The 20,162-nt window shown below is 42.9% G+C and overlaps 1 protein-coding gene across 1 annotated transcript; it reads left to right on the top strand.

Annotated features, from left to right (window-relative positions):
• The first annotated feature begins 3,208 nt into the window (after positions 1–3,208).
• Positions 3,209–14,451, top strand: LOC139434680 (serine-rich 25 kDa antigen protein-like). Its single transcript, XM_071204578.1, has 2 exons — positions 3,209–3,701; positions 12,633–14,451. Exons 1-2 carry the CDS (start codon positions 3,512–3,514, stop codon positions 13,298–13,300), a joined length of 858 nt encoding a protein of 285 aa, XP_071060679.1. The 5' UTR covers positions 3,209–3,511; the 3' UTR covers positions 13,301–14,451.
• The last annotated feature ends 5,711 nt before the right edge of the window (positions 14,452–20,162 follow it).

The raw sequence follows: 20,162 nt of genomic DNA on the forward strand, positions 1-20,162 counted from the left end.
AGTGACCCAGGAAAATCTCTGTGAATAAAATCCGGGGATCTGCCCCCCCTAGCTGAGATGGCTTGCTGTCTCCTCGGCCTTGAATGTCAAGTATCTGGCGGGCCCTCTCCTTAGCAGATAAGCTAAATGTCTTAAGGAGGAGGGCCTTAATCGCTTCATATTTGCCATGGTGTGGGGGGTCTGTGATAAAACCAACCAACCTGGACGACGTCACATATTGACTGTATAAATGTAAATTCATTGTGCCTGACTCAATAAAAAATTCAATTAAATAATTAATAATGGTTGTTGGAAATGTATTAGTGGTACAAAATGCTGGAACACATGACAGATAACACTCTACTCATTGTGTTAAGGTTGTTTAATAGGGTGTGGGATTCTGGCCAACTTCCTTCAGTGTGGAAACAAGCGATAATAGTGCCCATCCTGAAGCCAGGGAAAGACCCTTCAGATCCATCTAGCTACAGGCCTATTGCCCTGACATCTCATTTATGCAAAAATAATGGAAAGAATGGTTACAGAAAGGTTAACATATATCTTAGAAAGTAAAGCTCTGTTGTCCCCATATCAAAGTGGGTTCCAGAGGGGTCGGAATACAATGGATTCTATATTGTGCTTAGGATCAGACACCAGGAAAGCACAGACCAACAAGGAAGTAGTGATTGCAGTATTCTTTGATGTTGAAAAGGCTTATGACCTGCTCTGGAAGGAAGGACTACCAATCAAGTTCAAATCATTGGGAATTGGTGGTAAAGCATATAATTAGGTTATGAATTTTTTACTGGACAGGAAAATACAAGTAAGAGTAGGTGCAGAATATTCAGGTGTTTATGCTGTGGGAAATGGTACTCCGCAAGGCAGTGTGTGCAGTCCGTTGCTGTTCAATATAATGATGCATGACATTTTTAATCAAGTTCATCCAAGTGTGGGAAAATCTTTGAATGCAGATGACGGGGCTTTGTGGGCAAAAGGGCGCAATGTAGCACATGTTGGAAAGAAAATACAAGCTGCGATAGTTGAAGTGGAGAAATGGACAAATAAATGGGGATTCAAACTGCCAGTAGCTAAGACGCAGGTCATTTGTTTTACCAAACGGCATAACATTGCTCCTATATCGTTAAAATGGTATGAGCAACCTCTTGAACAGGTTAATACAATAAGACTTCTTGGTGTTTGGTTTGACGGAAAGCTAACATGGAGCAGTCATATAGGAAAAGTTCAAAATAAATGTAAAAAGGTCAACAATGTACTTCGGTGTTTGGCGGGGCAGGAGTGGGGAGCGAGTAGATCATCACTTCTGAATATATATCGGGCACTCATGAGGCCTGTATTCGATGATGGGTGTGTAGCGGTCATGGCAGCAGCAGAATCTAACCTTAAAAAGCTGGATGTCCTACAAGCTCAGGCCATGAGGATATGTAGTGGCTTTTAAAACATCTCCAGTATCAGCAATGCAGGTGGAAATGGGAGACATGCCTTTAAGGATAAGAAGAGTGAAGTTAATGTTGGCATTCTGGGTAAACCTTCAGGGGCACAGTGAAAGTCATCCTGCGAAAAGTATTTTGAAAGACTGCTGGGAGCACAATGAGTCACATTTAACAAGTGCTGGATGGATTGGCGATGTTAAAGCAGCAAGTATCGGTTTGAATAAAATACAGTATTGCCCCACAGCTCCAATCTGGTCCATTCCACCCTGGTTGTTCCCATTGCCAAAGACCTCAATATACGAGAGGAGTTAAAGGAAAAGAAAGAACTACCAGTATGGCGCATAGTCCAGAATCACTTTGCAAGATATCACTCAGACTCAACAATCATATTTACAGATGGCTCCAAAGATCCAGAGGCAGGGCGTGCAGGGGCAGCAGGGTATATCCCAGTGAGTAATACATAAAGAAAAGGGTAACAGACCATGTGTCAGTATACACCACAGAGTTGTTGGCATTGGTGCTGTCATTGAAATGGATAGAGGAGAAAGAAATACATAACAGTGTAATTGCATCTGACAGCTTTTCAGCATTATCGAGTATACGATCAGGCAGATCTTCATCTAGAACGGACATAATAAATGAAGTATTTCTAATTTTATATAAAATGCAAATCAAAGGCATAGCAACTCGTTTCATCTGGTTCCTGCTCATGTTGGTGTGGAGGGTAATGAACAGGGGGATATTCTGGCCAAACAAACACTCAGAAGTATGAACATAGACATCGAAGTTCCACTCAGCAAAGCGGAGGTTCAAACATTCATACAGAAATATGCACAAACAACATGGCAAGATCATTGGGACCTTAGTGATACAGGAAGACATCGTTATACAATTCAAAGGTATGTGGGGGATGGAAGGAAGGTGGGTTTAAAAGAAGGGAGGAAAATGTCATTTCTCGGATGAGAATAGGTCATACAGGACTCAATCATACATTAAGTATAATAGGAAAGCATCCAACCGGAAAGTGTATACACTGCAGCCAGCCAGAAACTGTTGAGCAGGAAATATAGTACTCAGAGAAATGTGCTTTTCCAGACACTGAAGAAAGCAAAATGCCATGACTTGTCGCTATCAGGGCTGTTCGGGAAAACATCAGGCAATATATATTGTGAGATTATTACGTTAGAGAAATTGATACATTTAAAATAATCTAGAGTTTTGGTTCTTTGTTTTGTTTATTTTGTTTATTGTTTTCTGCATAGTCTCTTGTCCACACTCCAGTCCAGTTGGTGGCGGTAATGCACCTACAAGTTGGTTTGCCAACCGCCAATAAACACTGAAGAAGAAGAAGAAGAATAAAGTGGGAGTAGTAGAAGAGAACAGAGCATTAACAGCAGGATAAAATTGGGACACTGGATTAAACTCATCACTGCATCTGATTGGAAAACATCCAAATGGCAATTGTGATGGTTGCAACAACCAGAGACAATACATCATGTATTTTGTAGCTGCCCGGAATATACAAGGAAAAGACTCATTCTGAAACTGCACTGGAACAACTCAACATCAAGGACATGGATTTCAAGTCAATATATGAAAGTAAATCAAGAAATGAAGCAAATAAGCTGATCTTCAAATTCCTCAAAAACACTGGTCTGAGGACAAGGATTTAATATGAATATTTAATAACTCAACAGTAGGTGGCGATATATGCTCCAAGTGGAAGCGATTCGCCATTAAAGAAGAAGAAGAAGAAGAAGAAGAAGAAAGTCGGACAAAATGATTAACCATCATGCAACGCACCAGCAAGACGTTGATCGCAACTGCGCAGGTCTCAAACAAGCCTTCTGTGTTCCTGAGAAAGTGTGTGTGAGCTCCAGCTCTACTGATCCATCATCTGTGTGTCTGGATAAACCTCGGAACGGACTCTGTGCTCTTTTCTCTGGAGCGTTTACCTCGGACTATAGGAGCTAGCTTAGCATGCTAGCTGGAAACACGTGAGCAACACTAGTCAGATTGAGAGTTTGACGGAGAGAGAAACGGTGTGTTTAACGGAGTCTGCAGGGAAAGGTGATCTAGGAAACATGAGTAAAGACCAAATGCTGCTGTCGTTGAAGCAGCGAGTCACTGCTGATTCTGGAGAGATATTTGCTCTGTTTGAACAAACAATAGCAGAGCTCGAGGAGGAGCTGTTTCTTTCCAAAGAGGAGAACAAGAGACTGCAGAAACTACTGAACGCTGTTTTACAGACTCAGCTTCGGATACACAGAGCAGGTCTGTTCCCTTTACTCTTCATTAACACACAGTGACGTCACGAGCTACCCACAATGCAACGCGCGCCATATATATATATACGCAATTTTCCTGGAGGTGCTAATATCCTGGAGGTGCTAATATAAACAGCTAGCTAACGTAGCCAGGCAGAGCGCACTAGGTTTTTTTTCTGAATTAACGACCGAAGAAATCGCTGCATGTCTTCGGATTACATCTCTGGACTTGAGGGGTGCTCTAGGTCGTTACCAGCGTGAACTAGAGCTGTGTGGGTTGTCGGATTGCCCCTACAGACTGCCTGCAGATGTATGGAAAAACGAACCTTGAAAGTGTCCTTCGTCGATTTTGGCTGCATCTACGTCTAATTTCTGGAAACACCAGGTGAATACCCCACTTGTCACAATAATATTATCATGCCATTGCATATATGTGGTATTTTAGAGTTGACTAGGTAGATATTGATTAAGGCAATGGACTATGATATTCTGCTTGCACCTCGCGTGAAATTGCGGATACCGGAAGTACGGTGTCGCACTCGGCCCAATACCCGTATGTGTGTGTGAAAGAATAGTATGGGCAGGCGTATGTTATGGACGACGAACACAGGCCACTCGATTCACAACATTCCCCTAACCCTACCCCTCACACCAGATACTGACTGGTTTTCGGACCCCCCCAGACCCCCCAAAAATGCACGTTTCAGAGTGGCCTTTTATGGTGGCCATTCTAAGGCACACCTGTGCAATAATCATGCTGTCTAATCAGCATCTTGATATGCCACACCTGTGAGGTGGGATGGATTATCTCGGCAAAGGAGAAGTGCTCACTATCACAGATTTTTTTTTTCAGATTTGTGAACAATATTTGAGAGAAATGGTTATTTTGTGTTTATAAAAAATGTTTTAGATCTTTGAGTTCATCTCATGAAAAATGAGAGCAAAAACAAAAGTGTTGCGTTTATATTTTTGTTCAGTGTAGCTACAGCTGTGCCCGCGAATTCCTGGCCCGCAGATTCTCGGGTCTAGCTATGTACTGAGTGTGTGCAGCGCAATATATCTATTATATGGCTCTGAGTGTGTGTATTTCGCGGGTTGAGTGATGTACAATGTAGGGATGTGCATCTCCATCACTGAGGCCGATGCGATGCGCATCTCGATACGTTGCCACGATACGATACATTAACGATACATTTGAAACACCAGGTGATACGATACGATTCACCCCTGTTGCGGTACAGTTCGATACGATTTGATTCAATATTATGCGATTCGGTGCGATTCAACACAATGCAAAAATAATGATACTTCAATTTGGTACGACAGAGGATTTTTGTTTTATTCCTTACATGCAGCAAATCATACATTAACAAAAAAGTGCTTTACATATTTGGTACTGCACATCCCATCATGCCGTTTATTTTTTTAACTTTAAAAGCTCTCCAGAGTAGGCTACAGTACAATTGTATAACACCTCACAGTTAAACAATGTAAGGATGCATTGCTCATGATTAACAAATAACAGCTACCATGGTGCCATGCCCATACAGCTGCCAGCCTGATGTGCTGAACACTCATCCAGAGGCTGACTCACCAGTGAGCAGAAAGCAGTGGGTTCTATATGAACAATAAAGAATACAAATAACCTTTCACAAACAGGTATTTCATAACTGCTTACAGTGAGGAAGACATTTAAATTATTATTGACCGCCACAGGCTGCTGTAAACTAAACACCACTCTCTCTGACAGAACACCTCACTGAGTGATTGAACTCATATGTCTAACTTTCAGGTTTCTCTTTTCAGCCGCAGACCCCATGTCGCCTCTTTATGTGCGTCGCTAAGTTCCTCGTACTACGTGTGTACTTTAAAGCGGCTCGGCATCGTTAACAATTTGCGAGCGATTTTTCAAGTTGTCTGTAGTATATAGTGCCGCGCACATATACCATCAGGACGTTACTGATGGGGTGCGGCTGCGGAGTGATACTGTGTGTATGCAAGCCCGCATCTAGGACGGATCTATGTATCATGGCTGTAGACCTGTTGAGTAATAAAGATACCTCATACAAAGGTCTACGGATACCTGATCACTCTCCATGACCTGCGGTCAACTATATAGCATAAAGGATTATTACACCGTCTTTCTTGAACAATCCGAAGTGTTGCCAAACGTTTGATTTGTAGGTATTTTTCGGTGCGCTGTGTTTCTCTTTCTCCTCAACTTCCGTGTGTGTTGATAACTAAGACTCCCGGCCTCGGGCGAAGCAAATATCAAAGATCGTCTCTGCTGAGCGTTGACAGGATGAGGGGATTTTATATGAATGAATCGGTTTTTTACCGATGCAAAGACGCTACGCAATCGATGCATCGCGAGTTCAACCCAAACTGTAGCCGATGTGCACTCTTTCAACCGGTGCACTCGCATCTTGAACGTTTATGCCGGTGCACCTATGCGAATCGGTGAATCTTAACATCTCTAGTACAATGGCATCCCGTGGAGGAATTCTGAAATGTGTTACCGTTAATCACAACAACGCACAGCAGAACCTGACCCTGGAGCGCCGGCCTCTTTATTTACTTACTCCTCTTCATCCCCTATGGGTAATAAGGCTGAGATGAGAACTCTCCATCGTATTTAGTCCTTAGCAATATGCTGCCTCTCCCCATGTAGGGATGGGTACTGAGCCCCGGTAATTAAACGGGCCCCGGGCCGGAATTATTAAAGACAGTGGTAACGTTAAGCTCCGACATTATCGGACTTTTTATCGGTACTGGAGACATTTAAAAAATGTCATATGTATTATTGCTACATACACATTATATCGCAGTTTTAGTTTCGCGAACTCCGTTTCTAATATGCAATATTAAGATTATAACATGCGTTACTTTCGAGCTGTCCAATCCAGACGAGATCTCTCTCTCCCGTCTGTGTGCGAGGGGGCGGGGCCGTTTGGAAAGGTCTCCTGACTGTGTTACAGACTGTCATCCTGTTAGTGGTTACTCTGGGTTCTGTCTTCAGGACACAGTGTTGGTTTTTTGATAATTGGATGGGACTTGATTGGATTCAATATTAGAGTAATTTTCTCGTTTGTGTGTTTGTTTAAATATATTTGGCCTTTGTTTATGTGATTGAATGATTTATTCAAATAAAAAGATTGATGAATTATCATCTAATGATTTGTATGATGTTTTATTTATGTTAAAGGTCACTTTGAATGATTTTAACTAATGATAATGTAGAAAAACTAATATTTTAAATTCGGGATGGTCCACATTAAAGGTGGGGTAGGTAAGTTTCAGAAACCGGCTCGAGATACACTTTTTGTTATATTCCATGGAATGCTCTCAACATCCCGATAGCAATGAATATCTGAAGTGCTTTGACAAAAAATCCATACAAAAAATTCATCTGTAGAAGCCGTAATACTGTAAAAAGTACAACCAATCCGTTTAGCCGGCCCGGCTAAAGTAACTGGATGGCCTACCTGCCTGTCAGCCTTCCATCGGGGCACAAACTTATCTCGTGCCCTCATTGGTCATGTGCGCGTTCGTGTGTGTTGGAGGAGGGGCTCTATAAGGAAGTGGCAGATTTTCTCCGGTTGTGTATTTTCAAATTCTAGCGATCTCGAGCCGGTTTCTCAAACTTACCTACCCCACCTTTAATTTCAGGACGGCTTAGATTGTATTTCGGGACGGTTCCGGGAGGATGGTGAAAAAAGTTAGTCGAGAGCCCTGGTGTGTGGTCTATAAGAGAGAAATACAAATATAATTAGAATCTATTATTCCAATATATTATACAGTGAAAATATGCATAACTTTCGCATTAACAGTACTAAATGACATATTCTACCAGGCTAATTGACTGCTCAACAGGCAGGTTCTAATATAACCCTTCCACATAGAAATGAAATATACTGCACAGATAATTCCTTTAACTTACAGTATAAAAGGTTAATATGCCTTCTAAACATTAGACATTGCCAACAGGGTCAAACTGAGTAACATTAACTTACTATTGGTCAGCGACGCACAAAGCTCACACACACACTAAGCTGCCACTAAAGGTCCAGGCGCGTCGACATGACGTGCTTCTCTCCCTTTCTCCTAACAGCTGCGCTCCATGTGCTTGATAGTTACAATTGCGCGTGCCGCCAACAGAGGGCGCTGAGTAACAGTCAGCAGGCTTTCCAACAGTACTGTACTTGAGTAAAATGTTGAGGTACTTTACTGGAGTATTTAAATGTTTTGCTACTGTGTACTTCTACTCCACTACAGTTCAGAGCTACATAGTGTACTTTTACTCCATGTATTTAATCTCTTTAGTTACTTCACAGATCTGGATGAATGATGTGAAATCTAACCAAGTGTTGAATCAGACTTTAGTTCCTCCTGGAGTAAATCCACCAGCTACCCTGCAGTCTACAAAGTACTTCAAACTAGCTGCACCTTCACCAGCTTTGAGAACACTTTCATGATCAATCATTATAAAACATATCATATCATATTATTCTGAAATGGAGAAAACGAGTTAAGGATGTCGAAAATTGTGCATTTCTCCGACTGAACATGACGCCTTTTGGCCGGCTGTTTGGACAGACTACTCTACTCGTGTCAATGCGCTAACGCAAAAACACTAATGGCAAATGAGCTTTGTCCACATCGAGCCTTGTAGAGTTTCTCTATACTTTTGAATGCTCCGTCCCCGGCAGATCTCTGTGTGCCACTACAGCGTGTCTGTTAGGCCCCGCCCCCGCACACAGGGAGATCGCTCTTCTGGAGTGAAGAGAGCAGAAATAATGATATTGCAAGTTAGAAACGTAAGATGCATTTTGACAGTCAAGACGGACGGGGGCAATTAGGGGGGAAAATACCCATGCATTTTTAAGTGTCCAATAGTCCACCATTAACACCTTAGTCTCGTCTCGTCAACGAAAACTACATTTCGTCAAAGTTTTATTTATCAAGAAACTATTTTTAGCTCGCCATCATCTTGTCTTAGTCATGTGAAAAAGGTCGTTGACAAACATTTTTCGTCATAGTTGTCGTTGACGAAATTAATACTGACTCCAACGGCCTGGAAACGTCCACGTGAGCAGACTTAATCCGAACTGACACTTCACCGGGTTGAGAATCAGGCCGCTTTGGTTGAGCCTCGCGAAAAGGACACGAAGATGTGCCTGGTGCTCTTCAGAGGAGGAGCTGACGACAAAGATGTCGTCTAAATAGACGAAGATGAATGGCATGTCTCTGAGAGCTGAATCCATCAGCCGCTGAAAGGACTGAGCTGCGTTCGTAAGTCCAAACGGCATACGCAGGAACTCGAAAAGCCCGAACGGCGTAATCACCGCAGTTTTGGGGACGTCTGAGGGGTGCACCGGAACCTGGTGGTAGCCCCGCACCAGATCCACTTTGGAGAAGACCAACTTGCCCTCCAGGTGTGCAGAGAAGTCCTGGATGTGAGGAACCGGGTAGCGTAGTGGTGTTGTTAAGGCGGCGGTAGTCACCACACGGTCGACAGCCACCGGCTGATTTAGGGACCATGTGGAGTGGCGAAGCCCAAGGGCTGTCTGAGTGGCGGATTATGCCCAGACACTCCACAATGACGAACTCCGACTTGGCGACAGCCAGCATGTCAGGGTTAAGGCGCCGGGCCCTAGCGTAGACTGGGGGGCCTTCAGTGTCAATGTGGTGCTCTACCCCGTGTTTGGGAGTGGCAGCGGAAAAGGTGGGCTGCGTCAAGCCGGGAAACTCACTGAGAAGGTGCTGAAACTTGTCATCCTGTAAGAGTGAGCTGGAGAGCCCGCTGAATGACGCCTCACCACGGGTACATGCGAACGAGGCAAACGTCAGAGCGTCCACCAGGAGGCTGTTCTTGACGTCCACCAGCAGTCTGTGAGCGCACAGGAAGTCTGCGCCGAGGAGGGCGAAGGAGATGTCAGCCGTGACAAAATCCCACTTAAACCGCCGACCCCCGAAACGCAGGTCCACTGTCTTTGTGCCATAGGTGGGAATATCGTTAGGGGACGTTAAAGGTGGGCCGTGGCCCCCACCGGCGGCGTCATCCACCGTAGCCGGCAGGACACTCCGCTGGGCTCCTGTATCATGTCGGCGTCACCAATGTAGTGCAGAGAGAATGGAGTCGGAGGCGGGGTATCAAAGGTACAAGCTAGACTTTTATTTAGCATCTGAACACACATGTAAACACTTCAAGGCCAGGAAGCATGACCGGGTTAAGCAGGAAGTCCGGTAAACTCAAATGTCCGTGCGGAACAATACTCCAACCCATAGGTCCGTGAATAATGGCAATCAACCCCAAAATATATATATAAATATTAGTGCTGTCAAAATTATCGCGTTAACGGCGGTAATTAATTTTTTGAATTAATTGCGTTAAAATATTTAACGCATTTAACGCATGTGGAGAATGGCCCGCCCCATACGTACCACCAGTGGCAGCGCCAGGATATGGCTGGGGTAGGCTACACCCATACCAAGAAATGTCTTAGCCCCACCATGAAAAATGATGTTAAAGTAAGCAAAATAAAGTCTGCCAACTCGCGGAGTAAATTGCACAGACAGCAGTTAGTAAGATTGATTTCAGTAGCCACGGTTTTGAAAACTTTTGTCACGTAGTGATCGTCTTCTCAATAGAACATCTTTGATAACGGCGTGGTGTTGTTGCAGGAAGTCCCGACGGAGAATACTCTTGCTGTAGTACAGGGCAGAGCCATATAATAGTAATAATATGGCTCTGGTACAGGGGTGCACATAACTAATACGCAGGTTATGTGCGTAATCTGAAATGCGTACCGTCACTTGTGTCACAAAGCGCATTTGCGTACCGACGTACTTGTGAAGCTTTTCCAGAAGGCGGTTAGATCACCGGACGACAGAGTCGGTCTCCGTGTGCACAGACAGGGCTGCTGTTAACGTCGGTCTGTACAACGGAACTGTGCCAAAACTACGCCAACCGGCTGCGGAGGGAGACTCCCCCCCTTCACTGGAGAACTGCGCTAAAACAGCTGATCACAACGTTCACACTCTGTGGTCACGAAGTACTCCACTAGCCCCCCCCCCCTCTGTCGACTTTCCTGAAGTACTGCCCCCGTTGATAGAAATCAACACGTAATGAATTAAGACCCCACGGTTTGATGATTGATAGGTGTGTGGGTTGTCTTTCATTTTGACACGGAGAAAAATGTTATAATAAACATAGATACTGTATGTTAAATGGATATATCCGCCTTCTTTCATTCATCTTTCCATTCCCACAACAATATACATAAATAAATGGCATATTTTGGACATAGTTCGAATGGTGATTAATCATGATTAATGAATTTTTAAGCTGTGATTAATCTGATTAAAATTTGTAATCGTTTGACAGCCCTAATAAATATAAAATGTGGGTGTATGTTCATTACAGTAGCTATATATGCCTGTGTAAAACTGCTACTCGTTGGGGCATTTCCGCGATTGGTTGCTGTTGAAGCAAGGTGATGTACTCCAATATTATTATTTGTTGTTGTGCAACTAAATATTGATTAATCTCAACCGTATCTGTGTTTGTTTTATTGATCTCCCTCTCTGTGTTAACATTTAAAGTTGGTGAGCCATTAATTGCACTAACATCCTGATGAAGCTCACTACGAGAAGCCCAGAGTGTGCAAAGCTGTCATCAAGGCAAGAGGGGGCTGCTTTGAAGAATCTAGAATAAAAATCACACTTTTTTGTTAACTAGATAATTCCATATGTGTTCTTTCATAGCTTTGATGTCTTCAGTATTAATCTACAAAGTAGAAACAAATTAAAAATAAACAAACTCAATTGAATGAGAAGGTGTCCAAACTTTATAGTACTCTATAAAAATAGTACTCTATAAAAAACACACATATTTAATATTTAGCAGGTTCCCTCATCTATAATCATTTATACAAGCACAACTTTAAACATGTACAGCAGTAAAATGCAACATTCAAAACAATCAAGAAACATCATGAATGAAACACTGACGGGGAACATTTTACTGCACCATCATTACTATGACATAAGAGGGTGCCGTAAAATGTTCTGATAATACTTGCATACTTTTACTTAAATAAGGTTTGAATTAGGGCTGTGCAATTAACCGTATTTTAATCTCTATTACGATTTTGGCTTGCAACGATTATGAAAACAACCTAATCGGAAAAAAATGATTATTTTGCTGCATTCCCTTTCGCAATGATGCTCTCAATGTGTCATGCGTTATACATCCTGCCCCCATCATCCCCCCTCCCTAAAAGCCCTCAGCCAGGTTGTGTTGTGACTTGCGGTCTGTTTGAATAAATCCATACAAACACGTCACAAGGGAAGCTTTAGTTGCCGTGTCTTTATCCTCCGGTCTCTAGCGTACAGTCAACTTTTACTAACTATCAGTATTGACCAGAAATAATCGTGATTATGATTTTTGCCATAATCGAGCAGCCCTAGTTTGAATGCAGGGTTTTAATTTGTAACACCGTATTTTCATTCTATAATGTAGGCGTAGTGCAGGGCTATTCAATTGTTGGCCCGCGGGCAAATTCTGGCCCTGGGGGGATATTTGCTGGCCCTTTGAGTATAACGTTAAAAAGTAAGAGAGTAAGAGTGCCTTTATTCCAGAGAGGGTGTTAAATTGAGAGATAGAGGGGAAGACTCATATGTTCCATATGTCGAAAGGTCATTATCTCGTGACCTCTTTAGGTGTAATTCATACCCCGTCAGGATATGAACTACCTAACTAACAAGACTTGACTGTATTATCCTGAGGAGGGCCTCTTTGCACTTCCGCTCACACCTAATAATTGCGGAAGAGACGATGGGCCTCTCTTCTCTGGAAACTGTAATTCAATAACATAACTAATTATATTGACTAGGTCCAAGACTGATATAACAGTGTGTTTCCTGTTTCCTGCAGATGTCCAGCAGCTGGTGGTGGTTAAAGAAGAGCCTCTCTATGACCAGCAGGAGTGGAGCTCCAGTCTGGACCAGGAGGACCCAGATTCCCCCCCACACATTAAGCAGGAACAGGAGGAACTCAGGATCAGTCAAGAGGGAGAGCAGCTTCAGGAGCTGGAGGAGGCTGATATCACCAAGTCCACTTTCACTCCTGACCCTGTGAAGAGTGAAGATGATAAAGAGAAACCTCAGTCCTCACGGCCTCATCAAAGACAAACTGAACACATAGAAACAGAAGCTGATGGAGAGGACTGTCGAGGACCAGAACCAGCCAGGAACTCAGATCCAGAGAGCAGTTTACAACCAAAGACTGAGGACCACACTGGAGACTCTTTTGAAGACACTGATGACTCTTCTGAACATGACACCGGAGACTCTTCTGAAGACACTGATGACTCTTCAGAACCTGACGCTGAACACAGTGCTGATTGGAAGGAGACCAGAGAACCTGCCTCAGGCTCAAACTCACTGAAAAATAGACAAGAATCTTTCAATGATCCCCGACATAGTGCTGAAAAGAAACCATTCAGCTGCTCAGTCTGTAAGAAAGCTTTTAGATATAGAAGAGATCTAAATCGACACGAGAGTCCACACAGGAGAGAAACGCTTTCGCTGCTCAGTTTGTGAGAAAGCTTTTTCACAGAATATACATTTTAAAGACACACATGAGAGTCCACACAGGAGAGGAAATATACAGCTGCAATGTTTGTGACAAAAGATTTAAATGGCGTAATCATTTCCAATGGCACAAGTGTGTTGGTCGTCAGTCCTCACAGCTTAATGAAATTCAAACTGAGGATAATGGAGAGGCAGAGCCTCCAATCAGCAGCTCAGCTAAACACATGGAAACAGAAGCTGAATAAGTCTTATGACTGTTCACACGTGAGAGAAATCTGTCTGACTGGATTAACATTGTTGTACAACATCCATATAAGACTTAAATGAACTCCATCTTTATCAACATAAGTGGACAATATGTTGTAATGTTTTTGTCATTCTGATTTATACGTTAACCACTGACTGTTGATGAACCATTTTATTTGGATTGAGGGCTCCAAGTTTCCATATAGGATGATTTGATGTATTGTTCTTTATTTCTAAATGTTTTGTATCATTGCTATCCTGTTAATGAGCCCTGTTTTACATAAATGTACCTGTTATCGGAGTGTTTTTGCTTCTGTAACTGTAAGGGAATACATTTTCCTATTTTGTGTCCTGATGACCTAATGCCGTTACATGTAATACGTTACTCCCTAAGCCTGTTTTCACCCATCTGCAACCGATTCGCTAATAATCACAAATGTTCATTTCTTTGCCCCCTTGACTCGACTATTTCTTATTTAATAATCGTTACATCTCCTCAGGACTAAGTTCCCGTGTCCTGCCTTTCACCTGCTGATCACCCACTTCTCATTTAAGGTGGACTGACCTTTACAATGGATCAGCTAGTCTTAGTGTCTTAATGCAAACGTTTTGTAAAATGATGCTGGACCAAAAACGTGCTGTTGGGCTGTGTGCTCTCTGCAGGACAAATGTTACATCATCCACATATTAGTGATTAAAAACAGCAATGTGTGAGATATGGCTGGTAATTGACTCACAATTTTCACAGAATGTGAAGAGGTTACAGTCTTGCGGTTATGTCCAAGATGTTGTTTTTTGTTGTTGTGAGAGATAATGGGGATTGATGCAGAAAATAACCAGAAGATAGTCTGGATAGAGCCTTCAAAGAACCAGAAAGGGTTTTGAAGATTATCAGGGATATAGAAAGAATACAAATATTACAAATTATTATACTTTTAAAAGTACTCATTTATTAATAAATCATATTTATATTATAATTATGTATTTATCAATTTGTTCGTCACCTTAATATTTAAGCTGATAAAGTTGGAGCTATTTTTAATAACATTATTGGCTATGCTGCTTGGTAGTTTATTTTTTGTTGAAATACGAAATAATTCACGAGTTGATTTTATTTTTTAATAAAAATCTGAATCTGTAAAATGAGCTGTAAAATACAATTGTGCCTCAAAAAGTTCCATATTTTCCTCTGAGATATAATGTTGAGGTGTTAAGTAGCAGAAAACAATTATATAATAAACAATTAGGTATAGTATAAATTCCTGGAGTAAATAATACAGCAATTGAAGTGTGTACATGTAGAAGAATATACCATGAATCGTCCCACAGAGGGGAAATGTACATTCTGCATTTCACCTATCCTAGTGTTGGGAGCAGTGGGCTGCCATATGTACTGCCCGGGTATCAGTGTCGTCAACGGTGCCTTGCTCAGGGACACATCGGTTGCACTTGGTCTTTCGGGGACTCGTACCGGTGACCTTCCGTTTCCCAAGCCAAGTCCCTATGGACGTCGGTGCTGGACGAAGTATTCCCGGATCATATCAGTTACCCATTAGCCGCGTTCACACCGTGTACTTTGTACTTAGTGCCGGCACTTACTACCCCAGGGCACTAAGTACCAATCGCGTTCACACCGGAGTACTTTTCCCTGAGGGAAGATTACGCAAATGAGTCGCTGACGTCACTTCGTCTTCTTCTGCTTTGGGTATACTGGCAGGCTGCAAACAACTTCACGGCATATACTGCCACCCGAAGTCCCTGGCCGGATGTCCCCGGAGTTGGGGACTGGCTTCGGCAGAAGCTGCTGGGACTTCCACTACCCAGCCTTCCGAGTAAATCGCCAGAACGCCGACACCTCCTCATCACTCCATCGCTCCCATGTTTTTTTTGTGTTGCCATAAGTTATTCTCTCTCCGTTGGTGTGCGGGGATAATGCTAATGCTAATAATGCTAATCCCACAATACAATCGTGTCTTCACAAAACTTTTCAGAGTTTTACGGGGCGTGGTTTGCAATTCGCCCAGCCAATCAGAACTTGGGCACTTTCCCCCCCAGGATAGGACCACCTCTCTAGCAGGCACTAAACATGGGGGTAAAAGTTCCCGGCACTAAGTACTCTTTTTGGTGTGAACGCAATATAAGGGGTACTAACGGAACTAAAGGGGAAAAGTACTCCGGTGTGAACACGGCAATTGAGGATGTTTGAACCCAAGCCAATACAGTGCAGACGATGTAAGTTTGGTCACAGTTCTTTGGTCTGAAGACATGCCTTGGTGATTTGTGGCAAATATAGGGATAAGTTGTGCAGAGGTAGAAACTGAGAACAAAGTATAGTCAGTGTGGGGGGATCACAAAGCATGGCGATCAGATTGTCCAAAGAGAGAGATTAAAATAACCAAGAATAGGTCCAACAAAACAATGCATGAGGAAGAAGAACCAAAGCAAGGGAAGTGTTGGAGCCATAATGTATCTTGTTTGTTTTAATTTTATCCGCACAAGCTGAATGTATAATTCAGTTCCAACATTGAACACAGGATGGAGCATTCAATTTATGAGTGCATATAAGTAATCACCGGGTGATCAGATTCAGGTGTGTGGGACGGAAGCAAACAGTGTTTTGGTGTCTGGAGAAGCCCTGTCGAGATGAGCTGACTTAAACCTGTTTGTATTCAGTAGTGATGGCGAGATGAAGCCTTATGAAGCTTTGAAGCTTTCCAGCCAATTGGTTCGCAAAAGGGTTCATCTCATGAGGCTTCATCATGGGCTTCATCTGAACACAAACCCCCTGTTGGTCAAAGTGTGTAAAACAGGCAGATTGGACATCTCAACAGTGTGCTCTATCTCATACCGAGTTCCCATTGAGTAAAGAATAACTCTAAATAACGAACATAAAATCATATTTTCATGTTAACAATATTGTATTTATTCCAGTTGAATGATTGTGATTGAAAAGCCTAAGGAGGCTGCTAAACATTGCAAAGAGGGATTTGTATTCCTTAATAATATTCATAAACTTAGCCATGTTGTAGCCTGAGAAAGGCTAAACCATATCAAAGAATACATTTATTAACTACATTATCTCATTTAGCTGTAGCTTTTATAAACAACAAAAAATACGTATTGTTCAGTCTTTGAACCAGGGACCCTGCGGTCATGAGTCAACTGCTTTCCAGCTGAGCCACAGCACACACAGCTCCCAGAAAACACTGCAAGATATTTATTCCTGTATTTATTGATGTTTTTATTCCTACATTTATTTATGCTTGTATCTATTTATTATGACATGTTCCGACCTCTATATGAGTGAGGGTCTGAGCTCTCTTGATTCCATCGTGTCACCGGGCCCGGGTACAGGAGGGGTAATATGGTTCTTATTATACATCCATGGGTATTATGAGTGTTGTGGTTCAACGGTTCAACCGATCTAAAGCACTTTCTGAAGCAGTCACGTGGTATCGACAGGCAGCGAGGCTTCGTTTGTCATCGATGACGTCACTGGCCCAAAACGATCCAAACCTCGATACATGCTTCACAAAAAGCTTCGGGGATTACTCGACACACGCTCCGAACCCTCGGCGCAATACGTAATATCACTAGTTTTCAGCGTGACTGGCATGCATATTGAACACAAAATAAATGAATCGATACTAGATTGAAAGATACGACTCGTATGGACATTGTTTTATCGTCTGGAACACGCGTCAGAACAAAGGTCTCCCGTTCCCATCCCTCAGTGGCTTGAGTATAGATAGATTAGGTTAAATAGTCACTACAGGTAGAGTCGAGATAATAGGGAGTGTAAAGCAGGTAGGAGTCATGAGGAATATTGGTGTGTCTGTCCATGGGGATTAACTGTGCTGCTGAGGCATGTTATGGAAATCGTAGACCTAGTCAATACTGTGGAGATATACAATTAGAATGATCAATCAATAAACTGGTGAAACAAACAGAGTTGTCTTTCTGGTTCTTTATTCGAGGCGCCTCGAAGGCACAGGTCTCACAGAGTATAGGATAGTCTGCAGGAGGGTGCGCAATAGTCACAGAATAGCAAAGCTTATATACAAGACAGAGTTTTGTGTACCTAGGCGGAACGCCTCAGAAATCTACTTTCACACGGATGTCTCATATTGTTATTAGACACCTGTGTCCTTGAGCTGTAGAAAGTATAACGGTTATCAGAATATGGAAGTTCAAACTTTGTGTGAAGAGGAGTAGTTTCAACATAGTCTGCCAAATCAGCTCTGTGGCCTTGAAGCGCTTGAGAATAATAACCCTCATTAGAGTATGCACAGAAAACAGCACATATGAAGAAATGGTACAGTAGTGTTAGACAATGCTTTTAGAAGCATTTGGTTTTACCATATAAGGTAACATAAGAAATTGCCACTACAGGCAGAAAGAAAGTCAGAAAGAACCAAAATAGTTGTTGATGCCGTAAGAACGTTTCTGACAATGGTGGGAGTTATATTGGAGAGGAAGTACAGCGGCTGCTGAGAGAGGCTTTCATGTCCTCTCAGAGCCTTGAGCCAGGGCCGGCCCTCGGCATAGGCAGTATAAATAGGCAGTAAAAAAGATCATGCTCCAAATAAGTTGGGGTACGGCGTACCCCCGCGTCCAACGCCCACTACACCACTGCCTGGTGGCATGTATGGGGCGGGCCATTCTGCACATGCGTTAAATGCGTTAAATATTTTAACGCAATTAATTCAAAAAATTAATTACCGCCGTTAACGCGATAATTTTGACAGCACTAGATTAAATATAACCTGAGGGGCTCTTCAAAACTATTCGGCTCTATGATAGCCTACATAGCTGAATTTAAGACACTACATTAAGAAGAAAGGGGGGACTATGAATGTATGTGCTTTTTTGTTTGTTTGTTTGTTTTGTTTTTGTTTCTGTCTTTATATACATGTAGGCTATGTATGTATGTATGTACATATATATGTGTGTACAGTATGTGTATATGTGGGTAATACATATGTGAGTATATGGGTACATTATTGTTATTATTCTTTATTTCCTTATCTATTCATTTAAATTTAATATTATCTTTTACATTACTTTATTTTTACAGGTATCTATAGCTAGGACCGGGGGGGGGGGGGGGGGGACGACGACGACACATATTGACTGTATAAATGTAAACTCATTGTGCCTGACTCAATACAAAAAAAGGTTGTTGGTAATGTATTAGCGACCCCCACAGAAGTATGATGTCACTGCATCCGTGGGAGCTCAGACCCCTCCTTGTGGGAGCTCAGCACCCATTGCCACACTGTCACACTTAGCTCGAGCCCTGGATGTGGCGTCTCGTCGCTCCGGTTCTCTCTGTGTTCCTGAGAAAGTGTGTGTGAGCTCCAGCTCTACTGATCCATCATCTGTGTGTCTGGATAAACCTCTGAACGGACTCTGTGCTCTTTTTTCTGGAGCGTTTACCTCGGACTATAGGAGCTAGCTTAGCATGCTAGCTGGAAACCCGTTAGCAACACTAGTCAGATTGAGAGTTTGACGGAGAGAGAAACGGTGTGTTTAACGGAGTCTGCAGGGAAAGGTGATCTAGGAAACATGAGTAAAGTCCAAATGCTGCTGTCGTTGAAGAAGCAGCGACTCACTGCTGCTGCTGAAGAGATATTTGCTCTGTTTGAACAAACAATAGCAGAGCTCGAGGAGGAGCTGTTTCTTTCCAAAGAGGAGAACAAGAGACTCCAGAAACTACTGGACGCTGTTTTACAGCCTCAGCTTCGGATACACAGAGCAGGTCTGTTCCCTTTACTCTTCATTAACACTTTAAACTCTTCAGTAACACTTTATTATCACATTAATAACACTTTAGACCAGGGGCGCTGGAAGGGGGGTGCTGAGGGCGCTGCAGCACCCCCTATTGTCAGGCAGGCGGAGCTCCTCTGCCTGCACATTTAATTTTCTGGTAGGCCTATATATTTTTTGATCATGAATCTCCCGCCGGGAGAACAGGTGAAAACCTACCAGTTTCACCCACTGTCTCTGCCACCTCCCTCCATGCCTGGTCCCTCCGGTTTGTATCCCGGTAAATAGTCTGGTCGTAAAGAACCGGGTGATTTGCTACCGTAATTTCTCTGCACTGCTGCATGGTGCCAGTGCTGCTGGGTGATTGCTTTAGTGCTGTAACTGTGGATGTGATTGTGTTGAACTTTGATGTATATTGGCCTCTGAGCTTCTTGTGGCTTGATGTTGCAGATGTCCATATTCTACTTCATGTTCTCTGTGCGAAAACTGTACGTCAGACTGGCCACCTGTAGGCCTGTTTGTGTCAGGCACAAATATTTTTGCTCCACCACTGAGTGTGGCTTCCTTTCGTCCCCTTTCCAAATAAGAATGGGACTCGACCTTCCAGAGCGTCTTAGCACATTCATTTTAGCCCTTGATGCGGCTATTTCCACTTGCTCCCTCTGTTTCCTGAGCTCTTCCTTCTTTTTCCTGAGCTCCTCCTCTTGTTCATCCAATGCATGCTTGTCTTTTAATAACATTTGTCGTGCCATGAGAGCGGCCATGTCAGCCTCAGCTTTGATGCATGATGATGTAGTTCAAACACTGGACCTGGTTCCAGCAGAGCTCCGCTTGCAAGACTCAATGCTTCCTCTGT

This window comes from Pseudochaenichthys georgianus, chromosome 10, assembly GCF_902827115.2.
Source record: "Pseudochaenichthys georgianus chromosome 10, fPseGeo1.2, whole genome shotgun sequence".
NCBI classification, from domain to species: Eukaryota; Metazoa; Chordata; class Actinopteri; order Perciformes; family Channichthyidae; genus Pseudochaenichthys; species Pseudochaenichthys georgianus.